At 35.4% G+C, this 23,335-nt stretch overlaps 4 protein-coding genes across 6 annotated transcripts in view; all 4 read left to right on the top strand.

The window, feature by feature from the left end:
• LOC111492583 (uridine kinase-like protein 2, chloroplastic) overlaps positions 1–3,520 on the top strand; it is an 18,001-nt gene extending 14,481 nt beyond the window's left edge. The window contains exons 7-14 of one of the 2 annotated variants that reach the window (XM_023141930.1): positions 350–544; positions 950–1,033; positions 1,127–1,187; positions 1,312–1,372; positions 1,609–1,702; positions 1,822–1,894; positions 2,948–3,030; positions 3,124–3,520. In XM_023141930.1, the coding sequence (XP_022997698.1) occupies positions 350–544; positions 950–1,033; positions 1,127–1,187; positions 1,312–1,372; positions 1,609–1,702; positions 1,822–1,894; positions 2,948–3,030; positions 3,124–3,270 (798 nt within the window). In that variant the 3' untranslated portion in view covers positions 3,271–3,520. Of the gene's footprint in view, positions 1–349; positions 545–949; positions 1,034–1,126; positions 1,188–1,311; positions 1,373–1,608; positions 1,703–1,821; positions 1,895–2,507; positions 2,718–2,947; positions 3,031–3,123 lie in introns of those variants that run through there. The other variant, XM_023141931.1, reaches the window with a different exon arrangement.
• Positions 3,521–7,895: 4,375 nt separating this feature from the next.
• Positions 7,896–10,855, top strand: LOC111492585 (S-adenosylmethionine decarboxylase proenzyme-like). 2 transcript variants are annotated; one of them, XM_023141932.1, is made up of 4 exons: positions 7,896–8,058; positions 8,187–8,265; positions 9,109–9,269; positions 9,364–10,855. In XM_023141932.1, the coding sequence occupies exon 4, from the start codon at positions 9,527–9,529 to the stop codon at positions 10,619–10,621; it is 1,095 nt and encodes a 364-aa protein (XP_022997700.1). In that variant the 5' UTR covers positions 7,896–8,058; positions 8,187–8,265; positions 9,109–9,269; positions 9,364–9,526; the 3' UTR covers positions 10,622–10,855. The 2 variants fall into 2 exon arrangements, with proteins under 2 accessions (XP_022997700.1, XP_022997701.1); XM_023141933.1 differs by lacking the exon at positions 8,187–8,265.
• Positions 10,856–11,305: 450 nt separating this feature from the next.
• On the top strand, positions 11,306–12,935 carry LOC111492568 (30S ribosomal protein 3, chloroplastic-like). Its single transcript, XM_023141908.1, has 2 exons — positions 11,306–11,704; positions 12,463–12,935. Exons 1-2 carry the CDS (start codon positions 11,381–11,383, stop codon positions 12,742–12,744), a joined length of 606 nt encoding a protein of 201 aa, XP_022997676.1. The 5' UTR covers positions 11,306–11,380; the 3' UTR covers positions 12,745–12,935.
• Positions 12,936–18,537: 5,602 nt separating this feature from the next.
• On the top strand, positions 18,538–22,253 carry LOC111492562 (cytokinin hydroxylase-like). Its single transcript, XM_023141897.1, has 5 exons — positions 18,538–18,934; positions 19,485–19,711; positions 19,928–20,169; positions 20,617–20,995; positions 21,768–22,253. The coding sequence occupies exons 1-5, from the start codon at positions 18,652–18,654 to the stop codon at positions 22,185–22,187; spliced, it is 1,551 nt and encodes a 516-aa protein (XP_022997665.1). The 5' UTR covers positions 18,538–18,651; the 3' UTR covers positions 22,188–22,253.
• Positions 22,254–23,335: the final 1,082 nt, after the last annotated feature.

The following is a 23,335-nucleotide window of genomic DNA, read 5'->3' as shown; positions in this document are numbered from 1 at the left end:
CCCCCCCCAGTGTATGGTACATTAATAAAGTTTATGTCTGAATAGCTGAAAAAGAACCTCAACCTAACCTTACCGACAGAATTATTATTGCAATGACTTACTTGGTCATATATTCAATAAGATCACAGCCTTGTTTCTCGTTCAGAGCTGTTACTAAAAGGGGCATAGTTGTAGTGTTGGAAGGGTTTGCTTTTGTTTTTATGGGCTGATCAATTCTTATAGTTTGCTTACGAATTTTATAGCGAGAATAACAATACTTCATTATGCAACATCTAACTGGCATACCATTGACATTTGTTATTAACTTCATCAAATACTCGGTGGTAATTCCTTTGTTCTATTTTTGCAGTATGCAAAGTTTGTAAAACCTGCTTTTGATGATTTTGTTCTTCCGTCAAAGAAGTATGCTGATGTGATCATACCACGTGGGGGTGAGAACCATGTTGCAATTGATTTGATTGTGCAACACATCCATACAAAATTAGGCCAGCATGACCTTTGCAAAATATACCCCAATGTTACTGTCATTCAGTCAACATTTCAGGTAGTACAGTTTCTAATAGAAATTCCCTGAAATTGATACGTTATGTTCCCCGTTTTTCCTTAAAGGACCAGCCAACTAGGGTAAAATATTTACCTTCAGTTGTCTGTCCACATAGTTACAATTTATTAGCCTTGAGCTGGAAATAATGTGAAGACGAATGCAGAGAATTCTACAACAGTAGACTCAAGGTTCTTATTTTTTAGGAAAAAGAAAGCAGTTAAAAGATATGCGTAAGGGAGATGTGATTTGTTGCTTGAGAAATGAACTTGTCGATCTTGTCTTGTCACTGGTTGAGAGGTTTACCAAATAATGTTTCAGACAAGTGGCTAAAGATATAATAATTGTTCCTGTTCTCATTTGAGATGTTACTCTCGATAATTTCATGTTGGTAACTGAATGTTCCAGATAAGAGGTATGCATACATTAATTCGAGACCAGGACATTTCAAAGCACAATTTTGTGTTCTACTCAGATAGACTTATTCGTCTGGTACTTTCTTCTACAGGCTCAAATGCTAGTTTAATTGTGTCAGTAAAGTCACAATCTCTACATCGTCATAGATTTTGTTCTTTTGATTCTCAGGTTGTGGAGCATGGCCTTGGCCATTTGCCATTTACTGAAAAACAAGTGGTCACTCCAACTGGTGAGTTAGGGAAGTAACGAGTCTTGTGCTTACTTATTTGTGCAGTGAACTCATTTCTCTTGCCGTGAGTTTTTGCTTGCGTTCTGGATACTGATAAAGAATGAATGCATGCTTTTGATCTTAGCATCTGTATACACTGGGGTTGATTTCTGCAAAAAACTATGTGGGGTATCTATCATTCGAAGGTAAGTTTGACATGACTATATATCATACTTGCTGTCTGAATAATGGCAACTAGAATTTGTCTGAGATGAACTTGCTGATTACATCTGTGGTTGTGATCATTTTTTTACCAACTTCGAGGATATTATGAGATATGTTTAGCCAAGACTTGATAAGAAGGTTCTTCTCATTGTTGACACTTATCCGCATAAGAAGGTTCTTCTCATTGTTGACACTTATCCGCAATCTAATGATTTAGTGGTGAAAGCATGGAAAATGCATTGCGAGCATGTTGCAAAGGGATAAAAATTGGGAAGATTCTGATTCACCGTGAGGGAGATAATGGGATGCAGGTGAAATTAGAATGTTACTTTTGAACTATAGAGTTTGTTGGAGCTTGATCTGTGCTTTCTTTGTCATTTTTGGGGTTATATTAACATTGTAATTTCTATTTTTTGTCCAAACTAAACAGCTGATATACCAGAAATTACCCAATGATATATCAGAGCGACATGTCCTACTCCTAGATCCTGTTCTCGCTACTGGTAATAATATCATTATGACTATATTATTAGTTTGGATGCCTTTTACTCACCATTAGTCAGTCTGTCATACAACAATAAGTTAACTTTGGTGATATTTAGATTTGACAATTGCAGCACGACTTTGAAAATCCAAGTTGCATCAGTATGTTGATTCTCAATGTTTGTTAGCCTAATGAAGTGGCCTTTGAGATACTGACAGCTCTATAATCTTTTTATTTTATTTATTGGTTATATTAGATTTAAATATTATTTTGATACTTTTAACTTTTGGTTCATTTTTGTCTTTGTACATTTAAAACGTTGAATTTGGTTCCTATACTTCCAACTTTTGTTCATTATCAAAATGTCTATTTTGACTCTCGTACTTTTTAGAAGATAGTCCTCATTTTCATTTTCATTTTTATCTCATTATAGTATGATACTTAAACTTGCTAAATTTTTTGCAACCCATAAATTTGTATTAGAAATTCCCATTGTGTATAAAATTTATGTTTGCCTTTTGTAAACAATGACCAAATTGGCCACATCTTAAAAGTATAGGGACCAAACTGAAATTATTCCATCGATTATGATATAGTTTATGAAAGGATGCCCTATCTGTGTATGATTACAGAAAACACCTCCAATGAGATAAGGGGGTCGGTAGATTGTAGTTACAAACAGGGGGGATAAATGATTCCAGGTTAAAGCAAAGCAAAGGCAAAGTAGAGTCTATAAAAGAAAGGATGCTTGTTGCTTATATGAGAAGATGCGAGCATTTCGGTCAGGCCATATATTCCCGTAAAAAGCAGTGATGAAATTGAAAATACAGGACCAAAATGAGCGTTTTAAAGGTACAAAGACTGAAATGAATCAAAATCTTTACAAGGATCAAAATAGTATTTAAATCGAGATATTACTAATAACTCTTATCTGATATTCCCAAATTCGTTATAAATTCTTGAATATTGCTTTTCATTTTCTGTCTGAAGATTTCTCATACTCTTGTTCTCTTGTACTTTTATCCATAACCAATAAGTTCTGTTTAAAACTTTATTTTTGTGATCTTTGCAGGCAACTCAGCTAATCAAGCAATTGATCTACTAATACAGAAGGGTGTTCCAGAATCGCACATTATATTCCTCAACTTGATCTCTGTGAGTTATTTTATGCCATCCAAATTGGTTAAAACTAATTAAAATGTTTGCAACTGCCAACACTGATGTCAGTATAACTCCTTTCGAGTCCAGGCTCCCGAGGGGATTCACTGTGTTTGCAAACGATTCCCATCCTTGAAAATTGTCACTTCTGAGATCGATGCTGGATTGAACGAAGAATATCGTGTCATACCTGGTATGGGTGAGTTTGGTGATCGTTACTTCGGAACTGACGACTAATTATACAGATAGCTGGTTGATAGGGAGCCTGGGTTGATAATAAGTTTGTTTAAGATCTGACCTACAAACAAAGACTAGCCGTTCTTGAACCACCAAAGCTTCACTATCTCCATTAGTAATGCCGTGTTGATTTTTCCATCTTGTCTCTGATTCCTAGACCTTCCTCTCTATTGAGCTTGTTTCAAGTTACATTGACATAATGTGCCTATGAAGGACGGTTTGTCGTATTAATTTGCTTGTCGATTCACCATACATCTTATGTCATCCAGATCGACCAGGTCCGTGTGATTTATTTTTAAAATTTAAAATAAATGTTCATCGATATATTTAAATGAAGTAGTAACTCAAGCTAACCATCTCTTCCTGCCATTAGAGCTCTGTCATAGCTATTGCCACCGCTCGGGCAAGTCATAGGCGACTGGGAGAACAATGCTTCATGGTTTTCTGCAGGTGCGCCATCCATTACTTGTAAGTTCTTCACCAGTCTTGGAGTATATGATTTTTCATTCGATAGTTGCAAATTAGTTGAATTGTTTAATTTCTTTTGCTTATAATTTTGTTCGTCATGCTCGTATTAAAACTTAGATTCAACCCCACCTTCAATTGCTTTTACAAAGAAAAAAAAAAAAAAAAACATATATTCATACAGCTCTTTAGTATTGCGTTAATTTAAACATTAATTTGACAACATAGGGTAGGATCATCAACCATATGACAACTTTTTGTTTATTAATTATTGATAGAGGAGGGAAAAAAGAACTAGCTGTAATAGCTAAGAAGGTAAGTGGAAAGTTGGAGCTGAATTATTTAATTCAAGATATAATATTGGGATAAGATTTTAAGTTTTAATTTAGAAAATGATAGTTATGTTTTTGGTCTGGAAAAGATAGTAGTATCTTAATTAATTTATTTTTAAAATTTAAACTCGTGTCATTTTTCAACTTTAATTTTAAAAATGCTTGCAAGTTTATTCCGCAAATAAATTCTTTTTTATTATAACTTTTATTTATTTATTTATTAAAATATGGTTGTTTATAATGCAAATTTACTTTTATTTATTTAAATTTGAGCGTTTAGATTGTGAATCTCTCTTTACTATTTTCAATTGCAATTCTGCCGATAATTTTTTTTCCAAACAAATATAAATAGTATAACATGTTTGTAGCAACCCGTTAAAAATATATATATATTTATTTGGAAGGTTTAAATCTCATTTACATTTTCAAAAAAAATTTAAACTTTCTTTTCCACAAATGTTCATATTTGTTTTATTTTGTTAATAATTCTGTCTAACATATAAAAGTTAAACATTTAATTAATTGTTTAATAATGTTTATTGAAATAGATTAGGATTAAAAATAGTAACTGTACTTTAACTTTTAAGATAAAATAATTATTAAACATTGTTTGTTAAAAATTTAAATATTATTAAATACAATTATAAAAGTTTAAACTTTTTCTATCCCTATTTCCACCTCATTTTTTATTCGCATTCTTTTGAAATTTCTTATCTTATTTATTTTTATAGAGATGAGAGAAGGATTTTTTCAAAGATAAAAAGGAAATTATAATTTTCATTTTACAATATCATTCTTATTTTTTAGAAAAATGTATAAAAAAAATCTAATACACAGACAAACATAATGCATTACCACCATAATTAACCTCAAAATCTATTGTTTTGACCTCGTGGGAGACAGAGAATAGAATCCCGTCCTTGAGCCCACCGGCCTGGCAGGGCAAAGGAACATCTCCATACTTAAACTATGATACTATTTTTTTTAAAAAAAATTATTATATATATATACTTAGAATTAGGTAAACATTTTTGTAAAAAGAAAATTCATGTTGTTCAAACATGACTACCAGACCGACGAGACCGAATCGGTATGGGCAGACAGAGCACAAATACGACAGGATTTGACTAAAAGGAAAGTAGGTCATGTTTGGATTCGGGTTTAATTTCACGCACACCGTGGAAAAATGGAGTTCTTGACTAGAATACGATCACAAACACGTGATATTGTGGACCCGTAACCAATCGCCCACCAATCAGAACCTAACACTGCTAAATAAAGTGGACTCTAAAACGACCCTCCGTCCTGAATTTCTCAATTTTTGTTGCGTTTTCAACTTTAGTTCTTCCATTGCCATATTAGTCGATGCTCCACACAGCCGTTTTGACTCTCTCTCTCTCTACTTTTCTTTTTATTTTATTTGGCATCCTTTTATTACTTTAAAAAATATTCTTTACGATATGGTAAATATTTGGAGCATATCTGTGAGATCTCATATTTTGTTGGAGAGGAGAACGAAACATTATTTAGTAATGGAGATAAGTGCCAGTAAGGACGTCGGGCCCCAAAGGGGTGGATTATGATCCTACCGTTCCGACTCTTAAATATAGATTAATTATCCGACTCTTAAATACCGTCTTCTTCTTCTTCTTCTTCTAATCCTACCATTCCGACTCTTAAATATAGATTAATTATCGTCTCCTCTATTTTTCACACATTATAAAGGGAATTCCTTAAATTAAAAAACAAGGTGGAGATATAAGATAAAGGAATATGAATAATAAAAGATTCCTATGGCAGGGATAAGGCAGGGGGAGGAGTACTATACAGATGTGGACTTGTGAGAAAGAGCTGGATAAATTACGATGAACTCCCTACTCATACGAGGAGACCAGGACAAAAATTTAGGGTTAAATTCGGCACTGACAAAAGAATAAATTAACGGCTGAAAATTGCTAGCTGTGTTTAGTTTTCTTGCTTCTGATTGGTCAGTTATGGACACGATGGCGAAAGGTAAAACAAACGGAGGGGTCCATCAGACGTGGCTCCTCCTCAGCCTTGTATTCAACTAATTCTGTACACGTGGACCAATGACGTTATATCCATTAATTCTTCATTTAATAAATATTATATATTTAAATCATACTTCACTCATTTTTACTAATTTACCCATTACTTACTTTTATTTATTTATTTATTTATTTATCATATTTAATAGTTTTAAATTTCTTTTATTTTATATATGATGAATCTCTCACTTTTAATTTATATTTAATTCATGGTTGTCTTATTTCATATTTTTTTAAAAGATTTATTATGTATAAAATTATTAAATATTTTACAAAGTTTGTTATAATTTTTAATTATGTCGTCCGAATGCAGCCATTTTGGAAAATGGTCTAAAAACTATAAAACGACAAAATAATTATTGCAGCCTTTTAATAATATTATTTCCTATTTTAAAATAGAAGCAATTCGAATAATGTCAGAAATTAATAAAATTTTATGGAAATTTTATTATATTCGTTGTGTTATTATGGTGGGTGAGTTTGTCATCCAACCCTTTTAATTATTAGGACTAAATACAAAAAAATATATTAAAATGTACGAAATAAGTTGAAATAATAAAATTAAAAAATAACGATCTATTCTTTTTTTATGGTTAGAAATTGTTCTAAAAATTTAATATTTACTCGACGCTAAGATTATAATATATAAATGAAATGAGGCAAAATTAAAGTATATAAACTTTATAGGTACATTAGAGGAATTATGCTCACTTTCACTGAAATTTAAAAGATTATAATAATAAAGAGTAAGAAAAAAAATATTAAATAAATAAACGCATGGATAGTTCCGTTACTTGATCTCCAATCTATTTGGCATGTGTAAAGTCGAAAATAACCCTATAGGCAGTTGTGCGTGTTGAGTCGCACGTGAGAAACTAAATTAAAAAAAAAATGCAACGCGATAGAGTTGGAATCACGTGATAAGAATTCCTTCCGGCTTTGACATTAAGCCACCTACGTTTATAGAGAATAAAATTTATTATTTATTATTTATTATTATTTATAGTAAAACAAATGCATTGTGTTGGTCCAATTTGAATCTCAAATTAAAAAAATAAGTTAGTTTTCATTTTTAATTTGATATTTATTTTCTTTAAATTAAATCTATAAAATTTATTTTCCCGTTTAATTTTCAATTTAGAATAGTTTAATATATTATGATGTTTTAATTTTATGTCTAATAAATATTTAAAATTTAAAAATAATTCAAGAAATTTTTTTTATATAATTTACAATTTTTTTCTTTATGTTCAAAATATATTTTATTAATTAAGCGGCTCAAATTTATTGGTTTTTTGAAGACAATACTCTTGATTTGCAAGTTGCCATAAAGTTATTTTATTTTTATTATTATTACATTTAGCCTATTATCTGCAAATCCAGGCTGTATAAATCTTTTCCCCTATCCTTCTCATTATTTTCTGTTTTTTTTTCCTTAAAAATCCCTTTTTCTGTTTAATTTTTCAAGTCAAATTATAACAACAAATATTTGTATTGTCTTTATAATATTTATTTAATAATTTATTTTTTAAAGAGGGTAGAAACATAAGAGAGAGAGATTTTTTAAAGCTTCGAGAATTAAATTAAAATTTAAATCAAATTTCAATAATATTTTTTTAAATCCAGAGAAAAGGGCTGCGCTGTCATTTCACAGAGCTAAGTTATGGAATTAAGGGATGAGAGAATATAGGGCAAAACCGTAATAAATCCCAAACCGCGTGGTTTTTCCGCTATGGTCTGCTATATAAGTTCCTCTTCGCTATTGAAGACCTCACAGAAACGCAAACGGTTTGCGGCCCCTCGAATTCTCATCGTTTCTCTCTCTCTATCGAATTTTGTTTCCTTTCGCTCTCTGCCCTTGCTTGCAAGTTTATTTTAGGGATTCTTCCGGTTTCGTTCTCCGCCGCTAATTCTTTTCATCGGTAAGGTTGTTGTTTGCGTTTGATTTGTTTGTGATCTCTTTTGGCCTATCATTTATTTTGTTCATTCTCTGTGTAATTCTGGATTTTTGGATTTCTTTTTTCTGATTCCAATTTCGTTTGGATATTAGGGTTTGGTTGAAGAAGGTAAAAAGTAAAGGATTTCTCGGTGTTAACTGTTGCGCCGGATTTTAACATTTGTATTCATTGGTACGTTCTGTCTCTCTCTTCCAAATGTGATGTTTTTTTTCTTTTTTTTTTCTTTTGATGATGTTTATAATGATTGATTCCGACTTCAGTCTTTGATTTCTGGGAATATAATCAAATCTTTGCTTGTAATTTGTATTTGTTTATGTACAGCCCTTTTACTTGTTCTTGATTTCGATTTGTATTCGTTTTCCGTTGTTTGAAGGTTTCTTCGTGTTGTATATCCGATTGCTCAATCGATTTCAGAAAATGTTGAAAGAAAAGCCCTTTTTTATTTGGCGTAAATTATTTGGTTTCTAGGGTATTCTTTTTCTCTTTCTGCAACTTTTTGGGAGTCGTCTTTGGTGGCGATTGCATGGCGAAGATAACGAGGGCTACGGTTAAAAAATGGATACTTTTTTCGGAATAAAGAAAGAAAGGACTCCAGTTTTGCTTTTAATAATGGATCAATAATAGAAAGGAATTTCACTCAATTTTTCTTGCCCGGGGTTTGTTGAACATTTTGCTTTTTAAATTGTTTACTTCTGCTTTTCATAAAGCAGTATTTTCCATGATTGTAGATGTGTACTCTATTGTTTTTATTTATTTAACTTTTTCCTTGAAAACTATGTTTGCCTTAACAATGATTCTTTGATTGTCTCCTTCGTTGGCTTTTGATACTACTGTGTTCTTCATTTAGATTGCCTTTGTTTTTTTTTAAAAAAACGAATCCAACTTATTTCCTTATGCTCTGTTAGTGAATCAGTGTTCTGTCTATGAACTGTGTTGAGTGTTCTTTTATACAGTCATCTTCTCTTTAAGGTTGGGAGTTCTCTGATTTCATTTTTGTGTGTGATCTTTTGGCAGCGAATGATTTAATGGAGTCAAAAGGTGGTAAGAAGAAGTCTAGTAGTAGTAGTAGTAGTAGTAGTAAATCCCTGTTCTACGAAGCTCCCCTCGGATACAGCATTGAAGACGTTAGACCACACGGTGGAATCAAGAAGTTCAGATCTGCTGCCTACTCCAACGTACGTTCCTACTTTCTACACTGCCGTGTTTTTTTTTTAATTCTAGTCTATCATCAATGGGCTGGCTGGTAACTGATCTTTTCTTCTTCTGCAGTGCGTTCGTAAGCCATCCTGAGTTTTGCTGAATCCCGTTTGACCTGCGCCCCGAGATCCTTAGTTTTCTATTATTTTTGCTGTGTCTTTTTTCTTTAGTACTCTCTACTTTCCTCGTTCTCTCGTTCAATCTCTCAACATTATTACCTTCCTTTTAAGAAAAGATGACGTTTCCAACCTCTGCAATCGGATTTGAAGGCTATGAAAAGAGGCTTGAAGTATCATTCTTTGAGCCTGGCATTTTTGCCGACCCAAGGGGCATGGGCCTTCGTGCTTTGTCCAAGGCACAACTAGATGAAATTCTGACATTAGCTGAGTGTACCATTGTTGACTCTTTGTCCAATGACTATCTTGATTCATATGTCCTTTCGGAGTCGAGCCTCTTTGTATACCCATACAAGTTCATCATCAAAACTTGCGGCACTACTAAGCTGCTTCTGTCTATTCCGGCTCTGATAAAGTTGGCTGATTCCCTATCCCTTCATGTGAAATCTGTGAGGTACACTCGTGGGAGCTTTATCTTTCCTGGTGCCCAGTCTTTTCCCCATCGCAGCTTCTCTGAGGAAGTTGGTGTGCTTGATGGCTATTTGACCAAGCTTGGCCTCCGTGGCTCTGCATATGTGATGGGAAGTCCTGATGAGACAAGGAAATGGCACGTTTACTCTGCCTGTGCCAAAATGGGTAGCCGAAGCAACAATCCTCCCGTCTATACTCTGGAGATGTGCATGACTGGCTTAGACAAGGAGAAGGCGTCTGTCTTCTTCAAAACAGACACAAGTTCTGCTGCTACAATGACTGAAAACTCCGGTATCAGGAAGATCCTTCCGAAATCTGAAATATGTGACTTCGAGTTCGACCCATGTGGGTATTCCATGAATGCCATTGAAGGAGATGCAGAGTCTACCATCCATGTAACTCCAGAAGAAGGGTTTAGCTATGCAAGCTTTGAAGCAGCAGGTTATGAATTGGACGACGTGGACCTGTGTAAGCTGATTGGGAGGGTGCTGGCATGCTTCCAGCCATCTGATTTCTCTGTTGCCCTCCACTCAGATGTCGTGGGTGAGAATCTGAAAGATTTACTGTGCCTGGATCTGAAGGGGTACGAGGGTGGAGAGAAGAGCTGTGAAATGCTCGAGGAAAATGGATCCGTCATCTATCAGAGCTTTAAGAATAGAGGAGATTATGCGTCATCTCCAAGGTCAATCCTCATGAAATGCTGTTGGAGAGAGGACGAGGCGGACGAGGAAGTTGGGAAGTAGTAGTAGTAGTAGTTACGTTGTTTCAACTTTTGCTGCGTTTTATCTTTTAATTACTATAGTATCTTCGGGGTAGTCGTGTTCTGTTCTGTTGTGCTCTGTTCTGTTGTTTCCTTTTGCGAATAATAATAATTCCCAGGTGGGGATTGTGTAGGCTGTCGTCGTGTCCTGGAGAGTCTACTTATGTCATTATGATCATCAAACTATATAATGATAATATCGTATTTCCTTATTTTATTAATGGTGGCTTCGGTTTCTGCCCATTTTTTCACTTTTGAAGACCCATTATTTACAAATAAGCTATTTTGTTGTCACAATATAGCCTCCCATTTTTTCTATTATAGCAATGACTCAATGGGAAGCTAATACTCAAAAAGTGCTTTGAAAGGTGGTCATAATTTTCATTGCTCTATGGATTTGATTCAAAATTTAAACAAATTAGAATTTGAATCCATAATATTACAATTCTCATAATTAGTTCATAATTCAATTAAAAATATCATTTTTTTTTAATTTATTTTAAATATTTATTATTATGGAAGATCATGGGATTCCAGGGTTTTTTTCGAAGGTGAATTTTGGGCCCAACTAATCCTTTGGTATGGGCTTGGGCCTTACTAAACTGAATTGGTTTTGAAATTGTTTGTCCGACCCGACCCGACCCGACCCGTCTTATCTTCAACTTCAAGCTTATTTCTGTAGAAGAGCATAGTTCGGCTTCGTCTTCCTCTTGAATTCTCTCTATCTCGAAAGACGGTGGCTATGATGTTATCCATGGCTGTTCAGCTCCAGCCCAACGTCAATTTCTGTCTTAATACCTCCACTTTCTCTTCCCACAACGCCACTTCTAAACCCCATCAAGTCCCTTTTGCTTTGAAGCAAAGAACCAACGCTCTCTCCTCTCCCTCATCTTCGATTTCTTCCTGCATTGCCGACGTCTATTCTGTTTCTGGATTGAAGTTGAGGCGCCAAAGCTTCAAAACCCTCCAAGTCTCTGCTTCTGCTGCGGCCGCTGACGCTGTTCAAGCTGATTCAGAATCGCCTGTTGCTGATGATTCCCTTTCAGAGTCCTCGCCTGATAAGGAGGTCTCTCTCTCTCTCTCTCTCTCTCTCTCTCTCTCATATGCTTGTTCCGTTAATTTTCAGACCCAATTACTTACTATGTGGCTATGAATTGTTCATTATATTTTGGTCATCGAGTAGCATTATTATCTATGCAGCAAGTTTTCAAATTTTACTTGAATTTTGAAAGCTATGAAACACATGTGTAGGGAGTAGAGTTTCTAAACTTAATTTTTAGAACAAAAAAATCAGCAACTATCTAAATGGTAATCAAATGAGGCTTAACATTTCGTGAGTAACATTGAAGATAAGTTCTGATGAGAATGTTGATGTCGATTTCCATGAATACCTGAAAGATAAAGAAATATGAAATGAACATATGGAAGAAGAACAGTTATCACTCTGTCGTACGATGTTTGAGGTAAAGTTAACATTTAAATGTTGGTTTCATTAAATTGAACCTTAAAATTGTATAAATAATGAATTAATACCTCTTGCTGGTCGAATTTCTATTTCTTTTAGGTTTTTGGTTAGATGTTTGGGATGAATTGTGATGGAAATTGGGATGTGGTTACTTTTGTGAATGCTCATTTTTATGGTTGTCTTGAGCATTAGTTTATGGTTGGATCTTGATGTTTTAGTGTTGAATTCGAGTACATTTTTATGGTTGTTTGATTTTATAGTATCCTTTTGCTTATTTAAATGAAATGTCGTGCAAAATAGATTTATCAGGAAGGCCTCGTTTCACAGATTAAACATTCATTGTTTTTTCGATGTTGTAGAAACTTGGAGTGGTTGTGAAACCAATGGAAAAGCCACGGCTTGTTCTGAAGTTCATATGGATGGAGAAGAACATTGGCATTGGACTTGATCAGATGATTCCTGGTCATGGAACTATTCCTCTTAGCCCGTACTACTTCTGGCCTAGGAAAGATGCATGGGAAGAGCTCAAAGTTTTACTTGAGAGCAAGCCCTGGATTTCTCAAAAGCAGATGATTATCCTTCTAAATCAGGCAACTGACATCATCAATTTGTGGCAGCAGGGTGGAGGCAGCCTGGCTTAATCTCAAATGTAAAAAGTTTCGGAAATTTTTTGATAGTGTGCTCTTAGATTGTGACTATTCTTGAATCCTACGGCTGTTTTGATGTCCTTTCTCGTATGTTATGAAGTAATATTATAATCTATGAATGACTCTTTTATTGTATATTTTGTTGGTTATGTAAGCCATCTGCAATTCTCATTTCCCATCGAAAAGTTTGTTCATAGTGAATGTGCAAACCTGTTGTTTTATGCATAGCTGTAGTGAGATATTTATCGTAGTTTTAACAAGTCTGGGTCGATGAAGCTTGATGTTGGGCAACATGGATTTTGTCAGTATAAGGTTTGAGTTTCACTAACTTGAATATTACTCAGCTAGTTGAGATGTTCACAAAAATGTCGATTTACTTCTTATCCTAGCATTAGTTACTATGAGATCCCATATCGGTGGGAGAGGGGAACGAAACCTTCTTTACAAGAGTGTAGAAACCTTTCCCTACCAGACATGTTTTAAAACCTTGATGAGAAATCCAGAAGGAAAAGCCCGAAGAGGACAATATGTGCTAGCGGTGGGCTTGGGCTGTTACGGTTACACTCTTACACAGGTACTCAAAAAGAAATCTTGAAACAATAATGAAGTTTACAGGTCTAGTCTAGCAAAATTAGAAGCTATTGTTTGTATGCTGGGTTCATGAGTTTCACCTCATGTTTGCTTCCAATATAGATGTGACCAGCCTGGATTTCAGCAAAATCCCCTTGAAATTTACTTCAATGCATGAGCTCTGATATCCTCATCTGAAATTTCACTTTTACTGGCAAACTCTTCTTTACTGATTACCCTGTCATTTCCTGGTTCATTGTGGAAGATTGTATTTGAATTTGAATTTGATGATCTCTCCTTGAGATTGCTAATATCTGAATCCAAATTTGGAACAGATGACATATTTTCTTTGGCAGGTTCTGCTGGTGATTCTTCTTGATTCCTTTCTTTTATGTATTTATATTCTGAACTGCAGCTTTCAAGTTCAACAAGATGAGTATTTTCAAAACTAAAATCGTCTGAATGGTCAATCTTACTGGAAGGTATGCTAGCTTCTTCTGCATTAAGCTTGGATTTGTGAGAACTATCCATATTTGAGGCTTTTTCATTTTTGTGAAAATAAGACCCATCTTCATGATCTATATCGATATCCTGTGATTTAGACCTCGAAAACTCGATTTCAGCTTTTGTTGCTTGGAAGGCGTCTTGAGCTGCACTAGCTACGTCTTTAAACTTCTTTTCTCTCACTAATTCTGATACTGATTCGTCACTTATAATAACCTCATATACATTATCCGTGGTGTTTATGACTTCAGGATTATCCAAGTTTGCTGATTTCTTGGCTTCCAGCTTCTGGTTTAGCTTTTCCTGCAGTTAACCGATGAATTTTACTAAAAATATACTTCAAAAGTAGAAACATTCCTTACCTTGATGATTACTGTAGGTGATTTTTCTAAATGCAGAGTGATGCTGTTCTCAAAAGCAATTTCCTTCAGCACTTTCAGCTTAGTTTCTGGGCTGGGCTGTCTTGTTGAAAACTTTTGGATCATCTGTAACATGGAAGTTGTGGTTAGTAAGTGATATGTGCAGGCAACTAATTCTGTTCTTGCAGTTAATATCAACCTCACCTTAGCAGTGGGCTTAGGCCTGTATTACACATGGTATCAGAGCTAGGCACCGAGTGGTGTGCCAGCGAGGACGCTAGGTCTCGAAGGGGGTGGATTGTGAGATCCCATGTCAAAAGGAAAAGGCCAAAGAGGATAATATTTGCTAGCAGTGGACTTTAGCTATTAACTCTCCCAAATTTCAACTTTGAAATCCGACGAATCTCCTGAAGTTCTGGAAACTCTCTGCACCTTGAAGCCTCAAGGATCAGACTCGATACTGCCTCCTTCACTTCACCAGGGCATCCCCTCAATCAAGCTTAGCATGCAAATTATACTCATACGAAGACAGGAAAGAAGCTGAGCTGATAGAGCATAGAGATAGATAAACAAATTACTCTAAGCTGAGCGCGTTGTTGGAAAGCAAGGTTGAAGAGCTGAAGAACGTCAGGCTGGGCAAGAGAGCAGCGAGATTGGTGCTGATTCTTGAGGATGGCAGTCCTAGAAATGGCCATATTAGCAAGGGCCTTGAACTTGGAAGGCTTCAAATATCTATTCCTTCCCAGTAGAGTATCCAGTTTCCTTCCCACGATTGAAGAAACTCAATTGAAGATTCTTTTTTGCTGCCTGTTTTTCTGTGAGAAGCTCTTGAATGAGGTACTGTTTTGCTGTTGGTTGCTGCATTTCATATATTTTTATAGGGAAAATGATGAACCTGTTTACCATTTTTACAGATTCTCATATGTTTTTGTTCTTTCTTTTTAGCAGTTGAGAGAAGACTTGTCTCCCTTTTTTTGACTTTGAAATATTCTTTGATGGGTGAAATTTCCAGGTTTTGAATCGGCCAAGGAGAATTGATGAATGATGGGTGGCTTTGGTTTGGAAATGGGGAGCTTCCAAGGTATTGTGTCCACTTCTTGTCATTATTTTTCAATCTAATAGTTCCCCATATCACCCTTAAATAATGTATTTAAAGGGCCCAAATGGATTGGGCTATGGGCTAAGTTGAAGCATTGGCGTTGAGACGCCCTAAGAGTGTCTCAAACCCTTCTTCTAGGGTCCTCATGCCAAATCTTCAATTCTCTAAAATTAGTCTCCAAAATATGCTTCTTTTTTAAGCTCCAAATACATTCTTAGACTCTCTTGAACATCATATGAAGCTGCTATTAGTTGTGTGATAACATCATAGGGTTACTATGAAGTTTCTGTTAAGAATCACGAACCTCTACACAATAGTATGATATTGTCCACTTGGAGTACAAGTCTTCATGGCTTTGCATTTGATTTTTTCAAAAGACCTCATACCAATGGAGATAATGTTCCTTACTTTCAAATTCATGATTTACCCCTCAATTAGCTGATGTGAGACTACTCTTCCCAATAATCCTCAACAATCCTTCCCTCGAACAAAGTACACCATAAAGCTTTCTCTGAGGCCTCATTCTCTTGGAGCCTTCGAACAAAGCACATCCTTTGTTCGATACTTAAGTCGCTTTGACTAACCTTTGTGACTCACAATTTTTTTATTCGACACTTGAGGATTCTATTGACATGGATAAGTTAAGGACATGACTTTGATACGAAGTTAGGAACCAAAAATTTCTATAATGGTATGATATTGTCTACTTCGAACATAAGCACTCATGAATTTGTTTCTAGTTTTCCCAAAATATCTCATACTGATGGAGATAGTATTTCTTACTTATAAACCCACGATATTGCCCTTAATTAGCCAACATGAGACTGTTCCTTCCAATAATCTTCAACACCCTCAACTAGCCATAAAAAGACGGTTCCTTCCAATAATCCTCAACACCCTCAACTACCCAACTACCCATAAAGCTTATGCTTGTAGAGTGCCCAACTACCCATAAAGCTTATGCTTGTAGAGTGCACTCCCACTACTGCAGAAGGGACAATCCTTGTTGACTTAAGTGGGCAACGGACATGGATTAAAGGAAGACCCTTTTGTCAAATTCAGTTGTCTTGCTAACAAGCCACTTTATCTACCCTCTAGAGCACTAGATATTAACTGTAATATGGAGGGGCTAATTTCATTTCATTTCCTTTCTGTCTTCTATGGCACCCATGGTTTGTTGGGCTATCAATAAGTGGAACTTGAAATCATGCAACTCATGAAGGTTTGAATAACTCTATGCGAGTTATGCCCCATGTGATCTGTATCTTTCATTAGCGTTTACCAAAACTCGCCATGTCTCTCGTACATTCAAAAGTTTAACAAAGATCGTTGCATCGAAACATTTAGTATTTCATAAGATATGAACCAAAATGAATCGAAGTCAAAAAAATGGGTCCTGCCTCACAAAACCCTTTTGGTTTATATAAAGCTATGAACATCCATGAAGCTTCGCTTTTTCCCACGCGTCTGCAGAACAAAATCTCCTGATCTTAACCTTTCTTTTCCTCTCCTTTGTTGACAAATCTTCCATCTTTTTCACTCAAAAAATGTTTTGCTCCCATTTCCCATTTCTTTCCGCCATACATGACCATTTGAATTACAAAAATTCATCAAAGTTGATGATATTCATAAGACTTCAACGTTGTCCCAACAACGTTGAGCATCAACGTTATTGAAAGATAGCCAAAGATCTTCCTATTTTAGATTCTTGAGACAAAAAAGAGGCATTGTTATGAGGTATTTGCTTTATAGGTAGAGATGCTTTTTGGTGAGAAACACAAGTCAAAGAACAAATCTTAGATTGCTTTCGGTTAGGGTTACATGCATTATTATGAATGCATTTGGTCAATTGGGAGCTCAATCTTAATTTGTAACATATGACAAATTCGGTGCGCTTAATTGGTCCCTTTATGTCGGTTTGCTATTTCACATGTTTTGCTTTTCGTACTTTTCGAAATAGAGAATGTTTATTAGATACAAACACGAAAATTCAAGTGTTACAAGAAACATATTGATGGACATCTTGGTATCTTCTAAAAATCTAGAGACAAACATAGTACAATATTTAGACCACTTTTTTATAATGCTGTTGACTGTTAGGTTAAATTGAAATTAAAAGGCATGTTTAGGAATTAGGATCTATATGTTGATTGATCTTTGGATGAAAGGAATAGCTAAACCCTACCAGTATTTGAACTCTTAGGTTAAATTGAAATTTTAATTTACAAACTTTTACGATTAATCATTGTGCGTTAGAATGAAAATTATATCGTTATTGCTCTTATAGAATTTAAAGCACATATGATTTCTCTAATATTTAAGTTTTACGATGCTTAAAGAGCTTCTTCTCTTAATTCGTTAAATATTTAGATGACGTTATGATCTAGTGATCCTTATCTACATATTATTTAGAAAAGTTTATCAACATTTTTAAAATGTTGTACGAAAGATATTTTTTAAATAGTTTTGTATTTTTTTGATAGGTATTTTTTTTTAAAAATTAATTTAGCCATCTTTTTTAATTTCAAAAATGAAAAATTCTACTGATTTAAAATTTTTATGCATTCATTATTCAAATCTCTCTATTTCCTATTACACATTGTGTAAAAGGAAATGGAAAAGAAGTTTGAACTTTTTTTATAGCTTTTTCTTTTTTGAAAAGCTCGCCTTCGATTCAAAACTCAACCGACCACAACTACAAATTTGATATTTATCGACCGTTAATAAAGGTCAATTATCTAATTTGTTAACATTTTAGCGTTTATAAAACTAGTCTCAACAACTATCAATAGTAAACTAATCTCTTTTAGTATTAACGACCCTAAAACCAGAGGAAGTATCAATTACAGCTTGCGATAACAATAAGACAATCAACAACAAGAAGGTAACCAATGACACATGGGAGACAACAACGACGGGTTTGGGAACAACCAAAAGAAGCGAAAGAAAAGATGATAAAGAGAGAAGAAAAACATGCTTGAAACAACGGCATTTGACATTTAAAATTTATAAATATATTTCACCGAAACAATATTGTTTCATTTAGTTGAATCGACATTATTTCGATGAAACTATTTTGCAACGTGTTACATTTGAATGACATCGTGCACATGCAAGTCTGTATAACGTTTTGCAATTTAATTCCTTACCGTTTAATTTCCATATTTTAAGCCAAAAAACCATGAAAATCATAATTTATTTTCCTCAAAAATCCAGAAAAAACCAAATCCCATGCATGGTGCTGAAGAACAGCCTGAAAATGTTTTAAAAGGTAACTGAGTTGGCCGTTATAAATACCCTTTCTTCCATCATCCATTCAAACCATCCACCTCTCTTTCTCTCTCTAAAAAAACCTTAATCTCATCTGCCATGGCGATTATGATCTTTCTAGCAACTCTTTTAGCTATCTTTGTTTCATCCTTTGCAAAGATTGCATATGATACTCTCTCTTTCTACTGGCTTACCCCTAGAAGAATCAGGAAGAGGATGGCCAAGCAAGGCGTTTATGGCCCTGACCCACGACCCTTCACCGGAAACATCCTCGATGTTGTAGAGCTTGTGAAGGAATCCATGGCTAATGACATGAGCTCCACCAGTCACGACATCGTTGATCGTTTGTTACCCTATTATTCTGCATGGACAAAGCAATACGGTATGACTAACGCTTTAATCCTGTTTAAAAGAGTACATGATTCATTTGTTAGACTATTGAGTTGAAGATATTTAGTCCATGAATTATGGTAAGGAGGTTTAGCTTTTCATTACCGTATATGTATCATATTTGGACCCTGAATTATGGTTACAGTAAAATATCTAATATGATTGAGGATATTTAGCCTTTCATTACAGTATATGTATCATATTCGGACCCTGAATTATGGTTATAGTAAAATATCTAGTATAATTGAAGATATTTAGTCTTTCATTACCATATAGATATCATATTTGGACCCTGAATTATGGTTACAGTAAAATATCTAATATGATTGAGGATATTTAGCCTTTCATTACCGTATAAGTATCATATTTGGGTCTTTGTTAGACAAATATTTGTTATGAACCTTTTGTTACGGTTTAGATATCATATTTGACATTTATTTATTGTTCATTTTATTTTGTAATTTATTTGATTAGGTAAATAATTATAAACAGAGAGCTTTCACTCCAATTGACCCATGACCCATGAACTTAAACTTATTCAGGAAAGAGGTTTATATATTGGAACGGGATGGAGCCGAGGCTGTGTTTGACGGAGATGGAGTTGGTGAAGGAAATATTGGGGAAGAGCAGCAATGTGTGTGGGAGGTCATGGATGCAAAGGCAAGGGACCAAACACTTCATAGGGAACGGATTGTTGATGGCAAATGGAGAAGCTTGGCATCACCAACGTCACTTGGTTTCACCTGCGTTTAGGGGGGAAAGGCTGAAGGTTCATATTCAAACTTGAAATATTTTGTTAGATGAACACAACTCTCCACAATAATATGATATTAAGAATAAACTCTCATGACTTTGATTTGAGCTTGCTCAAAAAGGTTTCATATCAATACAGATAGTATTCCTGGATTATAAACTCATGAATTAACGTTTCATCCAACACATTTCGTACTATATATATTTTTTTTCTTTGTAATATGATGAATAGAGCTACGCGGGGTTGATGGTGGAATGCACCAACAAAATGATCCAATCCTTGGAGACCCAATTGGAGGAGGGCCAGAGCGTGTTCGAAATTGCTGATTGCATGAAACGCCTCACCGCCGACATCATTTCCCGGACTGCGTTCGACACAAGCTCCGACAAAGGCATCCAAATCTTTGATATGCTCACTCAGCTTCAACACCTCTGCGCACAAGCCAGCCGCCACCTCTGCATCCCCGGTAGCCGGTGCGCTTTTCTAAACCAAAAATTTCAATTCTTTTATAGATGCAAGTAGGGTGTTAGATATTGTCCATTTCGTGCATAAACTCGAGTGATTTTGCTTTTGGTTTCTCCAAAAGGCGGAGATGTATTACTTACTTATAAACTCATAATTAACCAACGTGGGACTCCCTCCCAATAATTCTCAACAATTCTCAATTTGAACAAAGTACACCATAGAGCCTCCTCTGAGGTTGAATAACTTACCCTTAATCGAGGCTCGACTCATTTTTCTGGAGTCCTCAAACAAAGTACACCCTTTTGACTACCTATTCGAGGCTTACAACCTATTTGTTCGACATTTAAGAATTCTATTAACATGGATAAGTTAAGGGTATGAGCTATCAAATGTTGAGGAGAGATGTTTTGTTAAGTCAAGTGTGTTAAACTCATGGATTATTCCATTTGGTACAGGTTTTTTCCGAGTAAATACAACAGAAAAATAAAGGCACTAAAAATGGAGGTGGAGAGGATGTTAATGGAGATCATTGGAAGCAGAAAAGAGGGCGTGGAGATTGGAAGAAGCAGTGGATATGGAAGCGATTTGTTGGGAATGCTATTGAAGGAGATGCAGAGAAAGAGAGACGATGGATTCAGCTTAGACTTGCAGCTCGTAATGGATGAATGCAAGACTTTCTTCTTTGCTGGCCATGATACCACTTCTCTTTTGCTCAGCTGGACCATCATGTTGCTGGCTACTAACCCTTCTTGGCAACACAAGACTCGTGCTGAAGTAGCCCAAGTTTGCAATGGCCGACCTCCCTCGGTCGAACATCTCCCTAAGCTCACTTTGGTAAGCCAACTAATGAGTTGTTGAACATTGTTGGGGAGAGGAGTCCCAGAGATTTGATCATGGGGAAACTAAAAGCAAAACCACAAAGACTTAATACCATTATGGAGAGTTGTGGTTCCTAACATGATATCAGAGTCATCCCCCAACTTAGTTATGTCAATAAAATCCTCGAACAAACAAGTTGTGAACCTCGAATGAAGAGTCAAGACCTCGAATGTGTAGTCAAGTGTCGAGCCTCAATTGAGGGGAGGCTGTTCGAGGGCTCTATAGGTCTTAGATGAAACTATACAGTGTACTTTGTTTGAGGAGAGGATTGTAGATTGTTGGGATGGTCTCCATTGGTACGAGGTCTTTAGTCATACCAATGGAGAGAGTATTCTTAGATTATAAACCCATGATCATTCCCTAAATTAGCCGATGTGGGACTTTCATCATCCAACACCTCCCCCTCGAACAAAGTACTCCCCCTTAATCAAGGCTCGACTTCTTTTTTTTTGGAGTCCTTCGTTCGACATTTGAGGATTTACCAATCTATTGGCACAACTAAGTTTAGGGCATGACTCTGATACCATGTTAGACGAACATAACTCTCCACAATGGTATGATATTGTCTACAAGCTCTCATGACTTTGCTTTGGGCTTCCCAAAAAGTCTCATGCCAATGGAGAGAGTATTTTTTTATTATAAACCTATGATCATTCCCTAAATTAGCCGATGTGGGACTTTTATCATCCAACACTTAACACTTATATTGATTTTGGTGTCGTTGCAGCTGAACATGGTGATAAACGAGTCCCTAAGGCTTTACCCACCGGCCACAGTGCTACCAAGAATAGTGTTCAAGGACATAAAAGTAGGAGATTTAGAGATCCCGAAAGGGCTATCGGTATGGATACCAGTGCTTGCAATTCATCACAGCGAGGAGCTGTGGGGAAAAGACGCAAACGAGTTCAACCCAGAGAGGTTTGAGTCGAAAGCATTCAGTGGTGGGCGGTTCCTTCCATTTTCTAGCGGACCAAGGACCTGCATCGGGCAGGGGTTCGCGTTGATGGAAGCTAAGATCATATTGGCTATGTTACTCTCCAAGTTCAGCTTCACTATTTCCGACACTTATCGCCATGCTCCTGTTGTTGTTCTCACCATACAGCCCAAGTATGGAATTCAAGTTTGCCTCACTCCATTGCCTTCTTGAACTTTTTTACACCTACATCATTAATATTTTTTTGAAGTTACACCGAACATGTTGAGGATTGTAAGGAGGGAGACCACCTTGACTAATTTAAGAAATGATCATGAGTTTATAAGTACCATTACATCTCCATTTACATGAGGCTTTTTAGGGAAGTCGAGGCTTTTTAGGAAAGTCCAAAATAAAGTCATGAGTAGATAAAATCGTACTATTGTGGAGACTCAGTGATTCCTAACAGAATATTCAAAATAAATTCTTTAAAACAACATAGTTAAGTGTGTTTTACTTTGTGTAAGACTTCTTTAAGAATTTTCTTAAACCGCACTTGAGAGTGAGAACAAGATATTTTGGAATGACTCGTGTTGGTTTGTGAAGATAGTTTTCACTCTCAAGAAGTGAAGGACGAAAGTAATGTGGCCATGTCACATTTTTTAGTGAGGAACGTTGGAAATGTGACTATGTCGATGAAAAAATATGTTGGAAGAACTCGTGTTGGTTTGTGGGAATATTTTGACTCTTAAGAAGCAAGGAACATAGGTAATATGACCATGTTGCATCCTTTAGTGATGGTCTTTTAATCTTTTAATAGCATGTCCTTTTAAAGTGAAATTCATCATTTGTTTTTTCATTCCATTTTGTCAGGAGCCTCCTTTTCTTCCGAAAAAAGGGAAGGAGAAGTATCTTCTTCGGTGGATCCCTCTTGTTCTTGTTTAGTCTCCTTCGTTTCTTTCCGTTTCTTAGTAAGAATGGGTGACAGAATTATGCTTAAATACTAGACACAAGATTCGAGCTATAGAATTTCTCAATTCGGACACAATATACTTATTAGATCTAATAAAATTATTTTACTGTATCTTAGACATGGAACCCGAACCCTAAACCCTAAACCCTAAACCCTATGGAACCCGAGCCACATAGAAGGCAAGAATATAGAAGGCTAAGACAATAATAAGAATGGAGGATAAGAAAGGTTTCATTCAACCCATAAACATCTCTATCTTTAGATTATTAAAAGTTACAAAGGTTGATATCAATAATATTATTAAAATGAGAGTAAAAATTAATACATGTTTTATTAATGGGGTTTTCACATAAAAATTATTTGATTTTGAGGTTTTTTATTTATAAAAAAAAAAAAAAAAAAAAAAAAA

The sequence above is a fragment of the Cucurbita maxima genome, unplaced genomic scaffold (assembly GCF_002738345.1).
Source record: "Cucurbita maxima cultivar Rimu unplaced genomic scaffold, Cmax_1.0 Cma_Scf00018, whole genome shotgun sequence".
Classification (NCBI taxonomy): Eukaryota; Viridiplantae; Streptophyta; class Magnoliopsida; order Cucurbitales; family Cucurbitaceae; genus Cucurbita; species Cucurbita maxima.
The sequence above is the reverse complement of the archived record's forward strand: the minus strand, read 5'-3'. Positions and strand labels throughout refer to the sequence as shown.

Excerpts from the sequence above, each read along its gene's own strand:
- LOC111492568 (XM_023141908.1), top strand. The coding sequence starts at position 11,381 with ATGATGTTATCCATGGCTGTTCAGCTCCAGCCCAACGTCAATTTCTGT. Across the intron at positions 11,705-12,462 it reads AGTCCTCGCCTGATAAGGAG|AAACTTGGAGTGGTTGTGAA; the intron begins GTCTCTCTCTCT and ends TCGATGTTGTAG.
- LOC111492585 (XM_023141933.1), top strand. The coding sequence starts at position 9,527 with ATGACGTTTCCAACCTCTGCAATCGGATTTGAAGGCTATGAAAAGAGG.
- LOC111492562 (XM_023141897.1), top strand. The coding sequence starts at position 18,652 with ATGGCGATTATGATCTTTCTAGCAACTCTTTTAGCTATCTTTGTTTCA. Across the intron at positions 20,170-20,616 it reads CTCTGCATCCCCGGTAGCCG|GTTTTTTCCGAGTAAATACA; the intron begins GTGCGCTTTTCT and ends CATTTGGTACAG. Across the intron at positions 20,996-21,767 it reads ATCTCCCTAAGCTCACTTTG|CTGAACATGGTGATAAACGA; the intron begins GTAAGCCAACTA and ends GTGTCGTTGCAG.